The sequence below is a fragment of the Amphiprion ocellaris genome, chromosome 6 (genome assembly GCF_022539595.1).
Source record: "Amphiprion ocellaris isolate individual 3 ecotype Okinawa chromosome 6, ASM2253959v1, whole genome shotgun sequence".
Lineage (NCBI taxonomy): Eukaryota > Metazoa > Chordata > Actinopteri > Pomacentridae > Amphiprion > Amphiprion ocellaris.
The window spans coordinates 35499113-35520444 of NC_072771.1; the positions used below are offsets into that span (position 1 = coordinate 35499113).

At 38.8% G+C, this 21332-nt stretch overlaps 1 protein-coding gene, 1 long non-coding RNA gene and 1 pseudogene across 2 annotated transcripts; 2 read left to right on the forward strand and 1 right to left on the reverse strand.

The window, feature by feature from the left end:
- Positions 1–1564: 1564 nt before the first annotated feature.
- On the reverse strand, positions 1565–12008 carry LOC111581881 (uncharacterized). The gene is made up of 5 exons (XR_002747290.3): positions 11841–12008; positions 11632–11700; positions 8699–11442; positions 6720–6808; positions 1565–2868 (listed from the first exon to the last, which is right to left on the reverse strand). It is a non-coding gene; the product is annotated as an uncharacterized LOC111581881 (long non-coding RNA).
- Positions 12009–12086: 78 nt separating this feature from the next.
- si:dkey-174n20.1 (uncharacterized protein LOC796174 homolog) lies at positions 12087–17334 on the forward strand. Its single transcript, XM_023290267.3, has 4 exons — positions 12087–12498; positions 12694–12936; positions 13369–13671; positions 13853–17334. The coding sequence occupies exons 1-4, from the start codon at positions 12378–12380 to the stop codon at positions 14110–14112; spliced, it is 927 nt and encodes a 308-aa protein (XP_023146035.2). The 5' UTR covers positions 12087–12377; the 3' UTR covers positions 14113–17334.
- On the forward strand, positions 15272–17334 carry LOC129347282 (nuclear factor 7, brain-like; annotated as a pseudogene).
- Positions 17335–21332: the final 3998 nt, after the last annotated feature.

Genomic DNA, 21332 nt, shown 5'->3' on the forward strand with positions numbered 1-21332 from the left:
AATTCAAGACTGGAAGCTCTACCATGCCCAGACATCCCAGAGCTACACTCTTATCACACAAAGCATTTCTTAAGCTAGAGATGAGCTGTTTTTCATCTGACAAAGCTGATATCATCTTAAAATAATTCTGTTGATTTTCTTCTCCCCCTGGTAACAGCATATGTCTCTGTTAAGGGAAACTGTCGTCATCTGATGCATGTATCTTACTCTGTGTGACCGAATGTGATGGGTGCAAGTATTCTTGGAATTTAAAACATGTATGGGGTGAAAACATCAGTCGTCAAATGTTCAAACTTAAAAGCGCCGAGTTGCATAAACACACAAAACACGAAATCAGAAAGAGTCCAACTAAAACATTATTTGTCCCTGCAGACACACTTGCAGGAGATTATGAATAAAAGTCAACACATAGCGGCATCAGTGGGAGACAAAAGATTCAGCAGCTAACCTTTGTAGTCTATGCATGTCTAGTGTTTTTAGATTCCACACTAACATCAACTCCGTTGCTACCATTTGATTTTCCAGTTCTCAGTGTTGTTCCAGTTATCAGTGGATCTCAGTCTTGTTCTTTAATATCCTGTTAGTTGAGCTCCAGTACACCTTCACTGACACCTTTCATGTTCTAAATGTTCACATATTTTTTAATCCTTGAACGACCAAATGCTAGTTAAGATGGCGAATGTTGCAATATACTGGTGTTGATGGTATTAAAACACTGAAATATTGATATCATACTGGTAAGACACATTTGATAATGCTGTAAAGACATACTGCTGAAAAATTGGTCATGATAAAATTCATTTCATTTAAATCGATATTAATGACTGCTGATGATTTTTAAGAACCTATTTCGAATTGAGACTGATAGAAAAATTGTTAACATTTAATTTCTTTAGCCATTTCATGCACAACAGGGGTCAAAAGTAACCCATATTCAATGGAAAATGTGTATCTCTTGACCCATGCTGTGCATCAAAGGGTTAACCTATTGCATTTAAATGGCAAGGAGACCCTACGCTAGCCTCCTCTTGCAACCAACATCAAAGACCATGAAGCCTCATCTCATAAAGGCAACCACGAATGAGTGCAATGACGGGCCCGGGTGGTCACCGACTAGCGTGCCGTGGGAGACCTGCAGGTGAGCCGCTAGGAGAACGGTGGAGGTTCCATTATCAAGGGATACGATAGGCTCTCAGTTTGTTCATGCATCTGAACTTTGTGTTTTCATAGAGGTTTGTTATACAATCAAAAATGTTCAATTGATTGGGTAAGAGGAGGCGCAGAAGTCCAGTCTCCTCTTAGATCACACAGCGTTAATGGTGCCATCTCCTAAATGGAAACTAGACTGATGGAAATGGCCTCAATACGTGTTCACTACTCATTATAAGGGACACGCCTTATATGAGAATCATGAAAATATAAATGCATTTCACATTAGCGCTGCAAATACTCACTCAGAAAAACCTTTTTTTGTTATGTGAAGGGAATATTGAAACATGCCTTTGTTTTCTCTTCAACTATGCCAGAAAGGATACATTTACTGAAAGTGATTTTATTATTTTGTCCTTCAGTCATTCCTTCATTTATTATTATTAACTCCTAAAGACATAGCCTAAAACAATAGATCCCATTACTTAAGATCCTAACACAACAAAATCAAAAATGCAGCGTGAAGGCCAGTCCTGGCTGCAAATATTGTAAGAAACAGAGCTCGCATTCAGAGCTAGACCTCACCACAGTGCAGAAACCGCCCTCAACAGATATGTCTATGTGCATAAGCACAAACTCAGAGTTTGCATTTCTGTGCCTCTTCATCTTGGTACAGCATTCAACACTGCTGTTCACGCCACACTCAGTATGTTTTCCCTTTACGTCAACTTTATTTAAGGACCTAAGTTTTAGAGGGAGTTGTGGCAACTTGAAAAGAAAGAAAGGAGATAATTGACAAGAGGAGGAAATACAGGCTTGACAAAGATGTGAGAAAGCGGGTTTAATACTTCTCTGGCAGTGACATATGTTCAATATCTGAAATGGCTACTGAGAGGACACTGAAATGTGAGCAACATGACCGGTTTTAAAGTCTCAAGCTGTCCCTGGTTGGCATTTCAAAACCTCTTCTATGCAACCTGCATTTACCAACCACTTTTCTTTCTGTCAGTGCTCAGCTGCTCTATCTCAGGGGAATCTGAGAAGGGAATCACAGGCAGAAAATTGAGTGGGATTTTGTCTTGCAGCCCACGTCACTTTTTCCCGTGAAAATCGTTCTATCCCTTCCTGACACCTGTCACCTTTCCTTTAATCACTTTCTTCTCCTCTGTTCCTCTCCTCAAGGAACTCTATTAATATTATAAAGCTATTAACCTGTTACTGGTATGCATCTGCTACCCAACCAGGGATATTGTTTTTTACAAGACTGTGACGAGGTACATCCAAGCTAGTAAACTCAACAACCTTAGAAGCCTTCCAGGTGTCTGTGTTCAGATGAAGAACACTCCAAGGACTTCTTATCCAGACTTGACACTCACTTCTCCAACACTCTATATGAACACTGATCACTACAATGTACTGCACCATTACCACTATCTAAAGTCTAAAAAAAATGCACATTGACAAACATCATCTAGAGCAGGGGTGTCAAACGCGTGGCCCAATCTGGCAGGCGAGACGACTTTGTCAAGTGTAAAAATAACGAAGAAGGGTGGCTGCCGTGCCTCAACAGGTTGAGTGGCCGATGCACAAACAGTGGATATAGTCCCCAATGCAGTGGTCATGAGTTCCAATCCAGCTCATGGCCCTTTGCTGCAGGTCCTTCCCCCATTCTTCTTCCCACTTTCCTGTCTCTCTGTCACCATCGTCCCATCAATAAAGCTGAAAAAGGCCAAAAACAACCTTCAAAAAAAATTACAGTGAAGACATCAACTGCAAACTGGAAATTTGCATAAAGGTAAATTTAAAATACGTTCTAGATCTTGACAAGTTGTTCTGATCATAAAGTAAAATACTACATTGTTCTGTTCCTGATGCTTGTGATTAAATGTTTTGTGTCTTTCTGTAAGTTGTAATGTGCAAATTTCAGGTTGTTCATAATGTTTTGTAAAAAGACAATTCATTAAATGTGAACAGTTTCAGAATGTACTTTTTTTTTTAACTAAAACTAAGAAAACAACAAGAGTTGTTATAATTTATAAGTTAATACGCTCTGATTTTACTGGTCCAGCCCACTTCAGATCAAATTAGGCTGCATGTTGCCCCTGAACTAAAATGAGTTTGACACCCCTGATCTAGAGCATTCATCTTAAATACGTGGACCTTTCAGTGATGGGAGGATTCATGCAGAGTTCCACTTCTGATGAAGAGGGACTTGGTGTCACCTCAGCTGACAGATGTCATTTCAACAGCAGCTCGTTACAATGACTCAGAAAAGAAGTCAGACTGGATGTGATGGCATTTGCTGTTCAGCGGCACGTCCTTTCCATCCTAACTATGGCTTCTATTGTATTCTACACATCAGGCTGCAGTGATTCATATAAAGGGAAGAGGACAGTTCTGTCAGGGTGTCTCCTGCTCAGTCTTTATTTAGTATTGTTTACTTGGCTAGAGGTCACATTTGAGTGGCAGAGGTAACAGCTCATGTAACACCTGCCACTGTGCACCTCAGGCCATGCTGACAGTTGTTAGCCCTGATTTGTGTAATTAGAGCGTTGGCGCAAGTGTAATCATTGTCATATTGCTAAAAAGGCTCACCTTTGTGTGTATTTCTGTGCACAAATATGTAGAACGAAAGCTGAAGCTCTACCTTATCAGCTGTGTTTATTAAAGATGTTAATGATTCTTGTCAACCTAGCGACTCCCATAAACAATTCAATCCTTTAAGGCAGAAGACAGGGAAGTTGCAGTGTAGCTGTCAGAAATGTTTTGCAGATTAGCTGTAATACCTGGTTGTGCCATCAGGTGGAGCCTTGTACTGTTGATGAGATGGAGTTATAGGTGTGCTTGCTGACCGCCATTTGAGGGACATAAAACAAGCGCACCTCTGCAGTGGCTACCTGCTAACTGTGGCAGTCGCTTTAAAGAACTGTGCTGCTCTGAGTAAATATATGTCAGAGGTGGCAGTAAATACCAACGGATTTCATGGATTGTGGTGTATTTGTGATCATCTTTTCTAGCTGAGCAGCTGTTTCCAGCAGCTGGAATAACATTAATATGTAGATAAGTTGTGAGGATTTTTTTGATATCAAATAATTATGAAAAGATCAGTAAAAATTACAAGTTATTTACCGTAGAGGACTGTGCATTTGTAGTGTTGAATGTTTTAGATTTTGTCGGGAAAATCATTGAGTAGCAGGTTTTAACTAAGTCAATTTTTGTGCCATTTAGTTTATAATTCAGTAAGCTGTTCTTCAAATTGCTCCAATTTTGCAGTGATCATTACGTTTCTGTGGTTAAAAGCAATTTTATCTGCACATGGAAAACCATCTACAGCATTTCTGTTCGTTCTACAGGTCCCCGATTGTTGATTGTTATTGTAGATGCCTATCAGTAATATAAGTGTTTAAAATTTGCATCATTGCATCATGTGCATGTATGTGTCAGTGTTACTATATTTATCTTGAGTAGATCTTTCTCCTTATGCTTTTCTGATTTCTCCTTTTCTTCACAGTGTTATAGCTTTTGTGTGTGTGTAAAAGGTTTGCAAATTTACAAAACCCAAGTCCAAGCCAAAGGGAGTTCACACCCAGCTGATCACCTGCCTGAAACACCTCATTTCTTCCATTATTTGTTTACATCACCAAGTACGACATTTGGATACCTAGCAGCTAGTTTGGTGCACACTTAAAAAATGTACACCTTCCTGAGTGTCTGCCATCATTTCCTCACTAGAACTGCTTCTGCTAGGACTACATCTCAGTACTCAAAGCTCTGGAGTTACAGTACGTAACCAACGTTGCCTTGCTCTGTCAGAACCTGTTGTCCAATCAGAGCAGGCTGCATTTTTCAGAAGAGGGACCTTAAGAATGTTTCAGATAAGCTGAGAAGGCGGAGAGATTGCAGCAATGTAGGAATGTGTTTTTTGAACATTGAAGCATCTAAACATATTCTTGTCAACCCCAAACATAAAGCCATAAACATCTAAATGTGCATAATATAGACTTTTATAGGTCTAACCCTTCAGGCTGATAAGGCAAAACAAACTAAAATATCAACAGGACTAATGAAACTAAAGTCTAGTGAAAGAGTTAGGACTGACTGTGTCCAGCTGTGACTCGGCCAGTTGTTACACAGACCTCTGAATCTGACCTGCGAAGTCTATTCATCCTTGATTACTATCAAGAGGAAGTGTGTGTTTGCAGCTCTAACAAGGAAAGGATGGAAGACTGGAGTGAAGCCACGAGGGGATGAAAGCCAAGAAAAGGAATTTTAAGACAAGCCTCAAAATTCAATAAGTTTTATCGTAATAGTCAACTAATTTCAACTAATGTTACTGCCACTGCAACGTGAACGTGTTTTCTAGAAATGGGACTGTTTAACACAACACAATGGGACATAACAGCTTTAACCTGCTGTCACAAGCACAGAACACTCAGCATTCAGTGGGAAATACCACCACCTGATGGCAACACCGGACAACTACAACAATCCTCAGCTTAGGATCATGGTTTGGGTGATGACTGAAACCATTTGCCGGACCCAGGTGGTTCCAATTCACAAACACAAAGTCGATGCAGTCCAGGTTCAGAAGTTTATAGCTGTGTTGCTAATGGTCTGCATGAGCAACTGAGAGCTGGGTTTATTTCATCTCTGCTTTCAAAGAGCCTGCATGAGAAGAAAAGGATTCACCAAGTCTTTCTCCATTTCACGTGGAGGACACTGCCAATTGTGCTGAATGTAAAACATGTGAGGAGTTTGTTAGCAAAAAGTAAGTTAGTTTATATGGTACTTTTTAAACAGCATTCATGACCAACTGTGCTGCAAGTTAATAAAACAAAAATGAAAATCACACAGAAAAAAAACTCCAACAGGATGGCCAGAAAAACAAATGGTCCTGCACATTTTAACCAAATTTTAAATTGCATTATATAGTGAAATAATGGCATATGCTGACAGCATATTGAACTTTTAATTTTCTTAATCTCCTTGTAGACACTGGTTTTATAATCACTACACTACAAGACTCAACAGGCTCATAGCTACAAAGCACTTGAGATATGTAATCCATCACAAGGTGAATAGAATTATTTTGCAGAAATGTTTTATTGCCATGGGGTAATTGTGTTGCCAGAGGCGACCGGTTTGAAGTCTTCCTGTTCATGTTTAAAGGCATATAAATTTGATAAAATTCATATGATCCCTTTCACAGCATCCATGTGTGCTACAGACTTGTTTTTTCTCTGGGTTTGATTTTTTAAAAACAAAACTCATGAATGTAATGCTATGCTGCAGCTGACTCACAAAATAGAATATCAGTAAGATGAAGAAAGTTTTTATACAGTGTTTTATGAGAGAGAGTTATGCTGATATGTTTGTTTTATTGAATTCTACACACCCATCTATATTTCAGTGTAGGTACCATTAGGAACTCAACAGATTAATTCATCTATTTGTGTGACTTAAACTGGATTGGAACGGTAAATATACTGTACAATATATATAATATCACCTGGACTGCCCATTTGTTCAGGTCAACAAAACTGTAGCTCCACTATTGGTTTGTCTCTTACCTCATGTTGCCCTCTTCTCCTCAGATGGCTCTCTGACCTCTCCACCATGTAGTCTGACCAAAACTGTTTTCCTACAGCAGCACAAGAGCCTGTCAACCAAATACACACTATTAACTGAGTGTAAACTATTTTAGTTAGCACTGGCAGCTACAAAATAAAGTCTGCCAGCTTAATTTTCTAAGCAACAGGCAAGCAAGTTAATACTAAGTTGCTAATTCTACAACAAATTAACAGCAAGTGTCCACTGCAAAGCTAAGACTGCATTCACCATCAGAACCAAAGCTCTTCTAAGCCTGGTTCTTCCCCGACCAGAGCCTCTGATCCACCAGAGGAGTTAGTGGAGTAACTACAGATTTCAGTGTTACGATGGTGGTTCACTTATTCACTTAGAATGCACACCTGACCTGTTTAAGTTAAGTCCTGGATAACACAGTGTAATATCACCAACCTATCAGCTCTCTTGGAAAAAGTCATCCCCATTTCTAATATACCCAGTGGAGTCTGGCGCATAGATACAGAAATGTTCTGTTAATGTTCAGTGAAGCCAAACATTTGGGAAGGCAGGAGTTTTTAGACGGAGTCAAAGCTTTTTCTTTCCCTGACGATTGTTTTTTTTGCCCTGTTGAGTGCATGACATTTCAAAGCAATTTTCATTTTCTACAGGTCTTTTTAGAGTGCTATAATCCCCAAACCGAGGGAGATGAAACACTAAAGCCTTTTACTTGCTGACCTTAAAGATTTAAGTACTTACTTAAGCGTTAACACCGACAGGGCTGCAGTAGAAAGCACGAGGCTACAAATGTCTTACATGCCATAAAAACATGCTACAGCTAAGTAATGCACTTAAGAGTCAACACGATTGTATCATAATTATAGTCAGATCTACTGGTGCCTGAATGATGGAGCAGTGATATCCATAAGTCCATTAACTTTTTGACATGTTTTTTTATCAACTTGCCCTCCTGGCTTTGTATTACAGTTTCAAATCCATCATATTAGTTGAGATTTATAGTTTGTTCTTGTGAGAAATATGCAGCTCTGGATCTGTCCCTTCTTATGTGGATGCATTCACAGCTAGGTGTGGAAACAGCTGGTTGACTTATCAAGTAGATAACCAGCTTCACGTGGCCACTAAGCATGACTACGGTTGTTTGACTTGGTGAAGCCACATAACAAAAACAATTCCTGGGTATGTTGAGTTCACTTTAGAGTAGAGGCCCCAGAAGACATAGCAGTAGGCACACAGAGCTAGCATACCAACACAGCTGAGGACAGGATTGCTTGATTTGTTCCCTGTTGGTTTTGCCACACGGTTAAGCTGATGTTATGTTTCACACTGATGCAGGAGTCTCGTATGCCAAGTAATCGTCCTCTTTTCTAACTTGCCACCACTGAGACACTGACAGGAAACTCAAAACTCCCCTTTTACGTTCTATATATAATAGTTTTTTGACCTAATGCGAGAGCAGATGGAGGGAGTACACACAAACATTTATTTTAGTTCTTTAGTTAATAGTGTACAGGTAAAGTTTCCTGTATAGAATGTGTGTTTTTCTTTAACCCCTTGATGCCTGAATTTATTTACAATTGCATAAAAAATTAATTATTTGTGTTTTTGCTTTCAAACCGATGCTAAATAAGTGAAGATTGATAATTTGTCTATAGCACATAGAATAGACATATAATAACAGATAACAGATATATAATAATGCTGCAGTCTGAATGATGCGAATTGGTGATGATCAGCGTTAAAGGGTTAATCTGTCTAATTAATGCTACATAAAAACTCTAAAACCTCTAAACCTTTACTTGCTATTGATATGGTAACTTTGGTTGTAATTATTAATTATTAGAGTTAATTTTTTTTTTTTTTTTAACATACATTATGAGAGTGTGATTATGTTAGCTTTATTTTCAGCCAACTGAAGGTGGTGCTCCAGTTTTTAATGAGACTGATTTATGGAGACTGATTTACTAACCTGGTTATAGACGGGCTGCTCTTCTGTCCAGGTGCTCTGTTGAACTGTGCAGTAAGTAGCTTTATGGCAGATGAAGCTCAGTGTGTTCCCCTCCAGGTAATGCATCCCGTTCTTCATTCCAGCCACAAGACACCACTAGCGAACAATAACATGTTAAAAATAATCAATATTAAAACTATTACATTTTCTGATCAAGTTACAATCAAATATTTTTAAAATATATGCTTATATTCTAATATAGACATTTTTTCAACATACAGCTTCCACTTCATTAGTGTTTTTATTCCATGATGTGACTGTGGTACACATCAGCTTCTAACCAGACACATGCAAGCTCTTACTGCAATAAGGAACAGTAAACATGTAATCACCCACAAATGATGCAGTTGCCCTGTGGAATTAACCCAAACAAAACAGACACAAATATGTTACCATGTTTTTGAATCACAGTACAAAAGACGACAAATAAAAGGGAAGAAGTTAATCGTGCTTCATGTGGTACCTGCTCCGGGGTTTCCGTTAGGGCCTGATAATTCAGGTACGCTCTGAATGATGTGTTTGTCTCTGCCACTGTGCTCCTGCTATCCTCTTCGTAACCCCACAGCTCTGATCAAAGAGCTGCCCCACATCACCTTAAGCTGTCCGGTGGCCGTGGTGCTGCCACTGAATTACATTCACCAGGGTGACCTCGAAAGCAGGGTCTGCTTTAGTGGCCTCAACTAAAACAGTGAAAATAGCTCCTCTTCAGGGCACACATGCTTAATCAGAACTTTGTTGATCCAAAGTAAAAAAAATATGACCAGATTTGTAGCCAAAAGATAAGACACAAGTAAATAACTGTAACAGAAAGAGTACTTCGAGTAATGACATCTCTTACCCAAATAGCTACACGGTATGTGTTGTTTTATTATGTTGGCTGTGATAATATAAACTGAAAAATGTGGCACTGTTATTTAATCTTTTGCACAGTGACACCGTTTAACATTTTCTGGATGGTAAGATTTGAAATACTGGCAAAAATGTCTTCTATAAATCTGGAAATAAAATACTGTATCCACAAAGAGACTTTTTACCTCATCACTGATGATAAATCAATATAAATCTTAATGGTTTCAAAGTCAGACTAATCAAATAACAGGTTCACTTGTTGATGTAATCAGAGGCTGATATTTTAGCAGCTTAACTGACAGCTACTCTACAGATCTGTTACATTATTTGCATCCAGGTGAGACATCAAGTGTTGTCCAACTCATCTCATACAACAGGACAGATGCAGAATAAATGATCTTACATTATATATAGTATAAATACAGTATAGTATGAATAAACTAATCTCATTCGCCTTTGGACCTTCAACAGAGACAGATTAACTTAAATGTATTTGCATTATGGGAAGCTAAAAAACATTACTATTTTGATTTTACTACCTTCTCACTTTACCGTCGTCGTGTTCAGGGCAACAACCGATTTAGAAAAGTTTACTGTCAGAAAAATAAAATACAAGTTTGTCTCTGGTTACATTTTGCAGATATAAATGGAAGTCCATCATTTAAAAATATTATGAGATAATAGCATTTTGAAATACAGGTAAATCTATGCAATTTTGAAGTCAGCATTACTTTTATTCCTTATACTGGCAACATGAATCCATATACTTAGACAATAAGAAAATAAATGGCCAAAGCTTGTGCTCATTTTGTTGCACAATCCCATTTCAGGAACAAGTTCAACATTTACTTGTTTTGTGACTCTACTTTAATGTGAAAGACAGACATTAGTGAAATGCTACAAAGTTTGCAAAGGTTTTGCAAATGGTCAGTAAACTTATTCTTGACTTTTGTGTGATTTTGCCTTCATTATTTTTTATTCGTCTAATAAAAATATATGTTTCATATATTGCTAAATTTCTTTGTCACTTTTTTCTACATGCACAATATTTAAGACTGATTATGAGGTTTATTGCTGCAGTTTCTGAAGATATAATATGATCAGAATTTGGAAACAAATATCAGTCACTGATACTTGGCAAGACTTGTTATGTATGTAGTCTATCACAAAACAAGATCTGATAGAAAACACACATTTAAGATAAATACAGCACTCTCAGTACATAGATTAAGTGAAGACTTTGTTAGGCTGACCTGGAAAATCTAATGGTAACTAAAACAATCTGATCTATCTATACAAACATAATAAAGCTCATATTCAGTCCAGTTCATATTTTACAGGTGCTGAGGGAGGTAATTACGTCAGGTACTGAGATTGTAGTTTGCCATGGAGTCGAACTGAACTGCATCAGGGTGAACTATTTCTAATACTTGCTCACCCCATTTACAAACACATTTCACTAAACTATGACCTTAGTAACACACATCAATACCTCTCCCATAGTGTCAGATAAAATCTAAAATTATGCGCTTTTTAAATGTACAATTTGTGGCAGATATGTTGTGGTGAATTACATTAAATTGCACAGTAGTCAGAGAGTGTGTAATGGAAATAATTCCCTGATGAGTGTATTTAAGATTTCATTATGTTCGAATGTTATTCGATATCAACACAAACCTGCAGTGAAGGAGCCTGGCAAGGTGAAGGAACAGACTTCTAAAAGCTGTTCCAGCATGGGGCTGGTGTGAGGTGTCACCTGGAAAACTGTTGTGGTTGTAGACTGCACAGCGGTTCACCAAAGCCAGGTGCAGGTTTTATGGCAGCAGCGTTCCTCCAATATATCTCCACACTTTCACCTGCATGTTTGACAAGGACAAATTGACTGCATTTGATACCAAAAGCTATCAAAACACTTCAACAATGAAGTCAGAAAACTGCAAATAGTTCCCTGAAAGTTACCTACTGCATTGCCACGCTGTATGCTTCATATAACCAATTATTACAAAGTAAATGCAGTCTACAGAATACCATTGAAAGTGACTTACTAGGTGTTTTAGACGAGGAAAATACGAATTCCACAGGGGAAAATGTCTCAAGTTTGCTCCAGTGTTTATCTAAGAGAACAAAATCACACTGTGTTAACACTTTTCAATGTCCTACACCATTCTTCCTTAAAACTCAACGCACTATATCACAAAAACTACAGTCTATGCTTGTGAATTGCACCAAAACTCATTCAAACCAAGAAACTAACCTGACGACATGAGGTTAGTTTAGGTGATGAACTACGATTTACAGAAGTAAACAGAAGTAAATTTAACGTAGGTCAGTATTTTTTGCTTCCGAAAACCTCAACAGATAACATTATATATTTTTAAGCGAACTGTCGCATTTCTAATTTCATTTTCAACTATTTTTAATTCAGGACATCGTTAACAGCTGCTTTTAAGCTATAGTGGAAATATCTTCTCGCGAGATTTTGCGGTGTTTCAGAATTTTGCGCATGCGCACATTATATTACTTCCGCGTCAAACTGCAAAAATTACTCGAAATGAATTGGAATGGCAGATTGCTGGATTAAAATAATTTTGTCCGTTGCTCTGTTTAATTCAGACCGTCTCCGCCACGGCGCGTTTATGGTTAAAGCACCGGAATGGCGGAATAAGAAGGAATAATACGAGTTTTGTCTCAGAGATGTAGCTAGCACGCTAAGGAGCTAGCACAGCCAGCAGAAGCATCATCAGGTGCTGAAGATACAGACAGTAGTTTTGGAGGTGGCACACATCTACAAATGTATCTTCTCTACACAATTCTCGCTTCTTTGGGATTTTTTTTCGTTTTGAAATGGATGAAAAAGCGGAACTATTGCACCGACCTGAAAAGACTTGATGGCAAAACAGTTCTTATTACAGGTAACTAAACACGTCTTGTGTCAACATACATCCTTTTATCAACATGGTTTGTTGGTGGAGTTCCCCGTATAGGTCAGTGCAGTTTGAATTAATAGACTTGCTGATATGACAATATGCTGATATTTTTGCTGTCATCTTCAGGACATAAGCCTCACTTAAACATGAATTTACTGTTGTTTTTGTTTGTTTTTTTAGGTGGGAATTCTGGCGTTGGCAAGGACACAGCTGTTTCCATGGCAATGAGAGGAGCCCGCGTCATTATCGCTTGCAGAGACCTGGACAAGGCAGAGAAGGCTGTGAGGGAGATCAAGTTTAAAAGCCACAGTCTGAATGTCTTTCACATGGAGCTGGATCTGGCCAACCTGCGCTCTGTGAGGGAATTCTGTAAGAACTTTATCCAGAGGGAGAAGAGGCTGGACATCCTGATCAATAATGCAGGTGAGGATGTGTACCATATTTACCTACTTTGATATATGAAACATCGCCAAAGAAGTAAGAGGAAGTTATTTCATTCTATCACAGTGTCTTCGGGATAGGTAACACTGCACAGATTTGTTCATCCATATCTGAATCAAAGGCTACAGGGTGCTGTGTTTTGTACAGAAACTGGATCAGGATTTATCCACAGAAATATCTGCAGTCCGAGCAGAATCCACTCAATAAGTGGTCAGAAACAAAAGGAATGATCAGTTAGATGGACAGTTTACTTCTCCACAGTTCCGGTTAAACACCTGCATGCACCAGAACACACTCTGACCAGAAACCACATCTGATCACGAAAACGCAGCATCAGCCTAAAGCCATGTGCTTCTTGTATTCTCCATCTCATTGTCTTTGCCATCTTTCTTTACCTTCATGTTGCTTCTCCAGCGATGCCCGGCGTCCTTGACTGTACAGACGACAACTTCAGCATGTGTTTTGGCGTCAACCACTTGGGCCACTTCCTTCTAACCAACCTGCTTCTGCCTCGGCTGAGGGAATGTGCTCCCAGCCGAGTGGTGACCCTCACATGCTCCAGCTACAAATACCAGAAGCTGGACTTCCAGGACCTCAACTACAACCTGCTGCCCTTCTTCACCTACTGCCGCAGCAAGCTGGCCAACATCTACTTCAGTCAGGAACTGGCCCGCATCACTGAAGGGAAAGGAGTGACGTCCTATGCTGTGCACCCTGGTAAAAGAAAAAATATTTCAGCATGAAGTTGAATTGCTATACTACTGAAGGAGGATAAATAATGATATGTGTGTGTGTTTGTAGAAACTTCTAGTAAATCAAATACTCAGTTGTGTGACAATATAAAGCTGATAGTTTGATCTTTATCCTGCTATCCCTGCTTGCATGCTGCATACTCCAGGTTTCGTCCAGAGCGGCTGGACCTGCCATTACTCGGTCCTGTTCCGGATGCTGATGCAGGTGATAATGTGGATGTTTTTTGTGTCATCTGAGATTGGAGCTCAGACTGTCATCTACTGCGCTGTGTCAGATGAAGCTGCCAAACACAGCGGGGGTTACTTCGTCGACTGCCGACCCGCCACTCTGCGTCCTTTTGCAAGAGACGCTGGTGTGGCCAAAAAACTGTGGGAGGCCAGTGAGAGGCTGGTTAAACTGGTTTAATCATCTCCATCCTGGTGGCCCCAGTATCAGGAACAAGCTGCATCTGTTACTGAAGCTACCTGCTGCTACTTCACAAGATTTCTGAGTGTTGCACATTTAGTGGAGACTCAGCCTAGTTCTACTGGATTAAAATGAATGTAGCGTTCATTGTGCTTCATTTGTTTTCAATTAAATCTGGTAGAATTGCAGTTTTAAAAAAATTACAACTGATTCAGTAACAGCACTGTGGATTGACTCTTTGTTATGAGGTTGTTATAAAACTTCTCCCCTTTTATTTATATATTGATGTAAACTTTTGCTATCTTGTGTTTTTCATGAATATCTGTGTTGTTTAAAATACAGATTGAAATATTTCATTGATGCATTTGTGTATTTTAAGGGAAATGCTTTTTTTTTTTACCAACACAACTTAATTTTGTTTGCATGAATGAAAGAGTTACTAAAAGACTACAAGACGACAGTATTTGTTGCTTTTTGTGGAGAATACATTGTTATTTAATGAAGCAATGACTTAATGTTCCAAACACTAGAGCTGGAAAACACATAAATTGAATACATGTTGTGTTACATGTTTGAGGCAATAATCACTGCAAATTTAAGTTGTAACCTTTGAATTTCTATGTTCAGACATTTGCTTGTAACATCAATGCATTTTGTTTTATATATTTTTTGTGTGTTTTTTACACCAACAGTATTTATTCCTGGTTAGTTACCATTACAATTAGTTGATAAATCAAATAGCACCCTCTGCTGGTGAGAAAATGAGATCTCAGCTGTTGACCATTTATTTACAAGGAAGTGAAATGAAATTGAAAGTTCAGTTTGACATTGTTGAACGGAGGTGAAACAGCATTACGGAATATCTCAACTGAAAACATGAACTAGAAAGACTGTAAACTGCAATTCTACAACACTGGTGTTTGGTGAATCTGACTGTTGAAGGAGAATTCATTCAAACACCAGCATCTAAAGGAGACACGATCAGCTGGCAGCTTTATTTAAACCAGCTCCACCCACAAGACAAGGAAACAAAGCTGAGACGTCTTTACATGAAACTGTGGGATCTGTACTGAAGAACACTAACTAGGAGGACTGGAAGTCAAAGGGACTGTGTTTTGGTGAGTCTTGTTATTGAAAAGAAATCTGGAAATCAGTGGAAATGGCTGAGAAAGTTGCTGTTCTTGAAAGTTACCTGAGTTGCCACGTGTGTTCAGAGACTTTCAGAGATCCTGTATCTCTGAGCTGCAACCACAGTTTCTGTTCAAGCTGCCTGCAGAAATTCTGGGAACAAGCTAAAAACAAGAACTGCCCGATTTGTAAAAGGAAATCCTCTAAAGCTGATCCATCCATCAACTTCTCACTCAAAGAACTGGCTGACTCCTTTGCTAAGAGGCAGAGTAACAGTTCAGCTGAAATGGAAAAAGAAGAGCAGAAAGAGAAGTAGGAGGTGGTGTGTAGTAAACATCCAGAAGAACCGAAATTGTTTTGTAAAGATGAAGATAGAGCTATTTGTACTGTCTGTGAGTTTTCTGTCCACCAGAATCACAAAGTGGTTCCTATAGAACAAGCAGTCAGTGACCTGAAGGACCAGCTGAAATGTGACTTAAAGTCTCTGCAGGACAAGACGGACAAATACAAACAAGTGGAGAAAAAATACAGTGAAATGAGAGAACACACCAAGAAGCAGCTGTTGTCCACAGAGAGGCAGATCAGAGCAGAGTTCTACAAGCTCCAGCAGTTCCTGAAAGAGGAAGAGGAGTCCAGACTGGCAGCTCTGAGGGAGGAAGAGGAGCACAAGGGGAAGACTATCAGCAGAGAGATGAAGAGGATTCAGGAGCAGATCTCCTCTCTGTCAGACAGCATCTGTGCTGTTGAAGAAGAGCTGCAGAAACACAAGGTGGCGTTCCTCAGCACTTATAAAGACACTCAGACCAGAGCCAGAGCCCAGAGCTCACTGTCAGATCCACAGCTGCTCTCAGGAGCACTGATAGATGTGGCCAAACACCTGGGCAACCTGTCCTTCAGAGTCTGGGAGAAGATGAAGGAGAAGGTCCACTTCAGTCCTGTCATTCTGGACCCAAACACTGCATTCCCCTGTCTCTATCTGTCTGATGATCTGACCAGTGTGAGATGTGGAGATACAAAGCAGCAGCTTCCTGATAATCCAGAGAGAAACACTAAGTATCCTCAAGTTCTGGGCTCCGAGGGCTTCAGTTCAGGGAAACACAGCTGGGAGGTGGAGGTGGGAGATCATCCTTACTGGATTGTGGGTTTGGCTAAAGAGTCAGTTGACAGGAAGGGAGAGAAATGTGTTTCACCAAAATATGGAATCTGGTCTTTAGTGTATCGCAGTGGAAAATACACTAATGGTGTTGGTCAGACTGTCAGTGTGAAGAAGAGTCTCCAGAGGATCAGAGTCCAGCTGGACTATGACAGGGGGGAGGTGTCCTTCTACCACCCTGAAGACATGACTCACATCTACACTCACAGACACACTTTCACTGACAAACTCTTCCCATATTTACTTATTGGACAGTCTGGTGATGCCAAAACTACCGATATCAAAATCTGTCCCTCTGAGATTTGTCTGTGATGATCAGGAAAGTTAGTTAATTGTCCAAACTCTCATCTTAAAATCATCAAAATAATTCCAGGTTTAAACATAATTCTTAAAGGTGAAAAATGTTGAAATGTGTACAAAGTGAGGCTGATTATTTAAATGTAGATTATTATCCTGGTTAGCAGCATCTGGACTCATCAGCTGGATCAAATACTTTGTTTCTGCTTGTTTGACTTTTTTCTTTTATTGTCATCAGTCATCTTTCTACTTTGTGGCATTTCTTCATTTATTGTTGAGTTCTTTTAGTCTTGAAAATGTTTTCATGTGATTTTTTCCACTTGACCCTCAGAGTGTCAGTGTTCCAGTGAATCAAACAGCTTTCTGTCTCTCATTGATTTTTGTTATTTTGTTGTGCAGCAGAACTGATTTGTTGTTGAGCGTCACAGAAGTTGTTAATCCAACTGTCTCTGCTTGTGTCTGAAATGAATGATGGAAAGTCTTGTTGCTTTCTTTTCTTGTTTTCATTGATTTAGTTCTTTTCTTTAGTGACAATTTATTGAAGATGGAAACTCCTGCTTTTACAATCATGTGACTTTAGATGGAATTCTCCAGAATATTTTCTCCTGTTGTTCAATAAATCCTCTGATGGTATTGTAATCTGACTGACGCTGTGCTTTATTGGACTTTAACTCATGTGTTGAGTGTGTGCAGTCAGTTGTGTCACTTCTTAGAAGAAGATTAATCCACATGAAACTGAGTCACATCAGCAGGAGAGGAATTTACAAATCAAAGATGTTCATGATCCTGATTATCAGCATCTTCATTTTAGGCCAACATTAAACAGCTGCAGAAAGTCGCCACAAGGTGGAGACAGAGATTTGTTCACAGTCTGCTCATTTTACACTCAATCTTTTCATTCCTCTTTCTGACTCTTTTATATGTTGTTGTTCTCTGCACAGGTTGATGAAAAGCATCGAGTCTTTAGAGTTTCTTAGACATAGTTCTTCAATGTAAAACACTGTTTCCTTTTTCATCATTAACCACGATGCTGTTGATGGTTCCCTTCATCAGAAACAAGTTCAGTCATTTAAAGAGAAATATTAATGTTGAATTATCTCTCTGATCTGAGTTTTTTCTGATGTTATTTATTCTGAATGTAAGTTCTCCTGTAAGTTCTCCATGGTGAACAAGTCATAAAGCTCCTCCTCCAGGAAGCTGATATTATTTCATAGATTCTGACAGCTCCTCTCATTCAGGTTGTCCTGGTTAAACATTAACTTTAAATCTGGATTCTCTGATCAGGACTTGTTCAACTTACTTTGTGTAAAGCACCAGTTCCACTGGCAGCAAAACAGCCCCACAGTATGATACTGCCACCACCATGCTTGATGGTAGGTTTGGTGTTGTTGGTCTTAAAGGCCTCATCTTCTCTCCTCCAAACATGTTTCTAGACAATGTGGACAAATACAAACAGAAAGTTTGTCCATGTGATCAGCAGCAAACTTGAGTTGAGCTTTAAGGTGCTTCCTCTGGACTTTTCTGCTGTTTAAGGAACTTTGCAGCACTTTTGATGGATGCTGTTTCATATAATGTGTAATGAAAATATCATAATTATCTTCAAAGAAGACGTAGTTTATGATGCTGTTTACAATTTTGCCACAAAAATTTTTGAAATTTTTATATAGGCGGGCCGCCGCTGCTGAATGAATGCAGAGGAAACCCTGCTTCATTGTTCCATGTAAATGTCTCAGCAGCATTTTCTTATTGTTTTGCTCCTATTTTTGCAGCAGCTTTTTTTTAATGCAAATTTGTCAAGAAGCTGCTTGTAAATTAATACTCTTTCTGACTCTTTTATATGTTGTTGTTCTCTGCACAGGTTGATGAAAAGCATCGAGTCTTTAGAGTTTCTTAGACGTAGTTCTTCAACGTAAAACACTGTTTCCTTTTTCATCATTTACCACGATGCTGTTGATGGATCCCTTCATCAGAAACAAGTTCAGTCATTTAAAGAGAAATATTAATGTTGAATTATCTCTCTGATCTGAGTTTTTTCTGATGTTATTTATTTTGAATGTTGTTATTGTCTGTGTGCAGCCTGAGAGCTCCTGTAAGTTCTCCATGGTGAACAAGTCATAAAGCTCCTCCTCCAGGAAGCTGATATTATTTCATAGATTCTGGCAGCTCCTCTCATTCAGGTTGTCCTGGTTAAACATTAACTTTAAATCTGGATTCTCTGATCAGGACTTGTTCAACTTACTTTGTGTAAAGCATCAGTTCCACTGGCAGCAAAACAGCCCCACAGTATGATACTGCCACCACCATGCTTGATGGTAGGTTTGGTGTTGTTGGTCTTAAAGGCCTCATCTTCTCTCCTCCAAACATGTTTCTAGACAATGTGGACAAATACAAACACAGAAAGTTTGTCCATGTGATCAGCAGCAAACTTGAGTTGAGCTTTAAGGTGCTTCCTCTGGACTTTTCTGCTGTTTAAGGAACTTTGCAGCACTTTTGATGGATGCTGTTTCATATAATGTGTAATGAAAAGATCATAATTATCTTCAAAGAAGACGTAGTTTATGATGCTGTTTACAATTTTGCCAATTGTAATGTTATAATTCATTGTTAAATTGTTAAAACCAACATTAGGTAAAAACAATTTTACAGTTTTTATCAACTGTAGCAACTGGATGTTTGACAAAAGACACTCAAATATTTAATAATTTCAGATTTGAGCAGCACATGACTTCAACAAGGAAACTGTGCTGCAATAAAAAGAACAATATTAAATCTCACCATCTGCTGGAGAAAAAAATACAAAGCAGCTTTACGGAGTGATAATTTAACCCGTGACTGAAGTTTAAAAAGTATCAGCAGCTCTTTCTTGATGTTTTGGCCTCAGTTTTACAAAAGTTTCTTTCTGGCTAAAGAGTCAGTTGACAAGAATAAAGAGTCAACATCAGCAGAATATGGATTCTGGTGTTAAAAGCATAGTGATGGAGAATATGTTGATGTTGTCTACAATCTAATCTAAAATCTACACTATAACCCAAAATCACAGAACAGGACGATGAAGCAGTTTATTTAATTTTCCAAAAGCAAGACAACTTTAAGTCTGAACATATTTTCAACTGGAACTAGTCTTTAATATTCAACAATATAATCAGAAAAAAGCCTCATCTCACTGTGTGTTGCTTGTTTATCACATTTACATTTTACTTTTGATGGTTTCCAAGTTCATGAAGTTGTTTAGTGAAAAAAAAGTTGCATTCATGATCACTATTATCTTTATTGCACATTTAAAAACTTCATTTTTTAACAATTCTGAACTGGAAAGATGTGTAACCACATGTAATAAATGGATGAAGAGAAGGAAAAATGTTTCTTTCTCTCTACTAAGGTTCTATCTTTTCCTTTGCTAAGGTGTCTCCATGCAGCCGTTAACTGAAGTTATCCTAAATCATCCTATAGGATTAGAGCAAGTTCCCACCTTTGACCCTTTAAACTCTGTTTTCCCTTTGACCCCTGAATGCCTGAGATGGTGATGAGTTCCAGACCATATGACGTCCTGTTATATCACTTAAGGAAGACAGGTATAGTATGAGGAGGATATGTTAGAAATCTTTGAGGATGCAAGGTTAGATATCATCCAGACTAGCTGTCTCCATGTTGGATGGTAGATTCAATCTGGCCTCCCTTCCAACTACAAAACGAACCTGAAGGTTGAGGAGAATCCTCAGAACTGCTGCTTTGTTGAATCACTTCTCCTGACGTCGGTAAACCTCACTCTCAACCTCAGCCACCTGAGTCTCTACCGTCTCTCTCTGAGTCTGCCTCCTCATCCTGTCTCGACATCGATGAAATCCCACAACAGATGAACTAAATAATGTGTTGTCCAGCTTACAGTGAAGTGTAGATACTGAACAGTCCAAGACAAGCTGTATTCTGAAGAGAGGAGCTGAATCTGCAGCTTTATTGTTATTACTGGAAGGATGAGGAAGACATCAGTGCTGCTCTTCCTCACAGTGATGAAGGAGAGAAGACTCTTCAGACAACCACAGCTGGATGTTCATGTTCTCTGTAGCTCTCAGTCCATCAGACTAGATGTTCCCAATGATCCAGACCAAGGCTGGAAGGAAAAGAAACTAACAGTGAGGAAAAGATCTACAGGGTCCCTTCATTCCAACTGCAGGAACATTAAATAGGAGAGTGAACACATCAGGATATGAATGGAACACAATAGAAAGTGTGATGTTTTATGGAAACTTTGGTTTTCCTGGTTGAGGCTAAAGAACATTTTACTGCCTCAGATGGACAACAACGTTTATTCATTTTATTCTGATGTATCGTTAGCATTAACATGAGCTCCACAGTTATCTGACAATAAATTGTAGAGAAAACCACAGAACTGAACTGTTCTTGTTTCATTGAACTGAGAGATTAAAATTCATCAGTAACAGAGTTCTGTGGAGGAACATAAACGTAAATTAATTTATGCCTATTGATCAATAATGAACAGGGAGGCAGCAGTTATCGATCTGTTATGATTGATCAGCTGTGACCAAAAAGAACCTTATTCACAGCTAAAATCTGATTAATTTATGATGCGGACAAACCTGATTTAGCTTCAGTTTTAACACTAAGTCAAGAAACGTAACCGGAG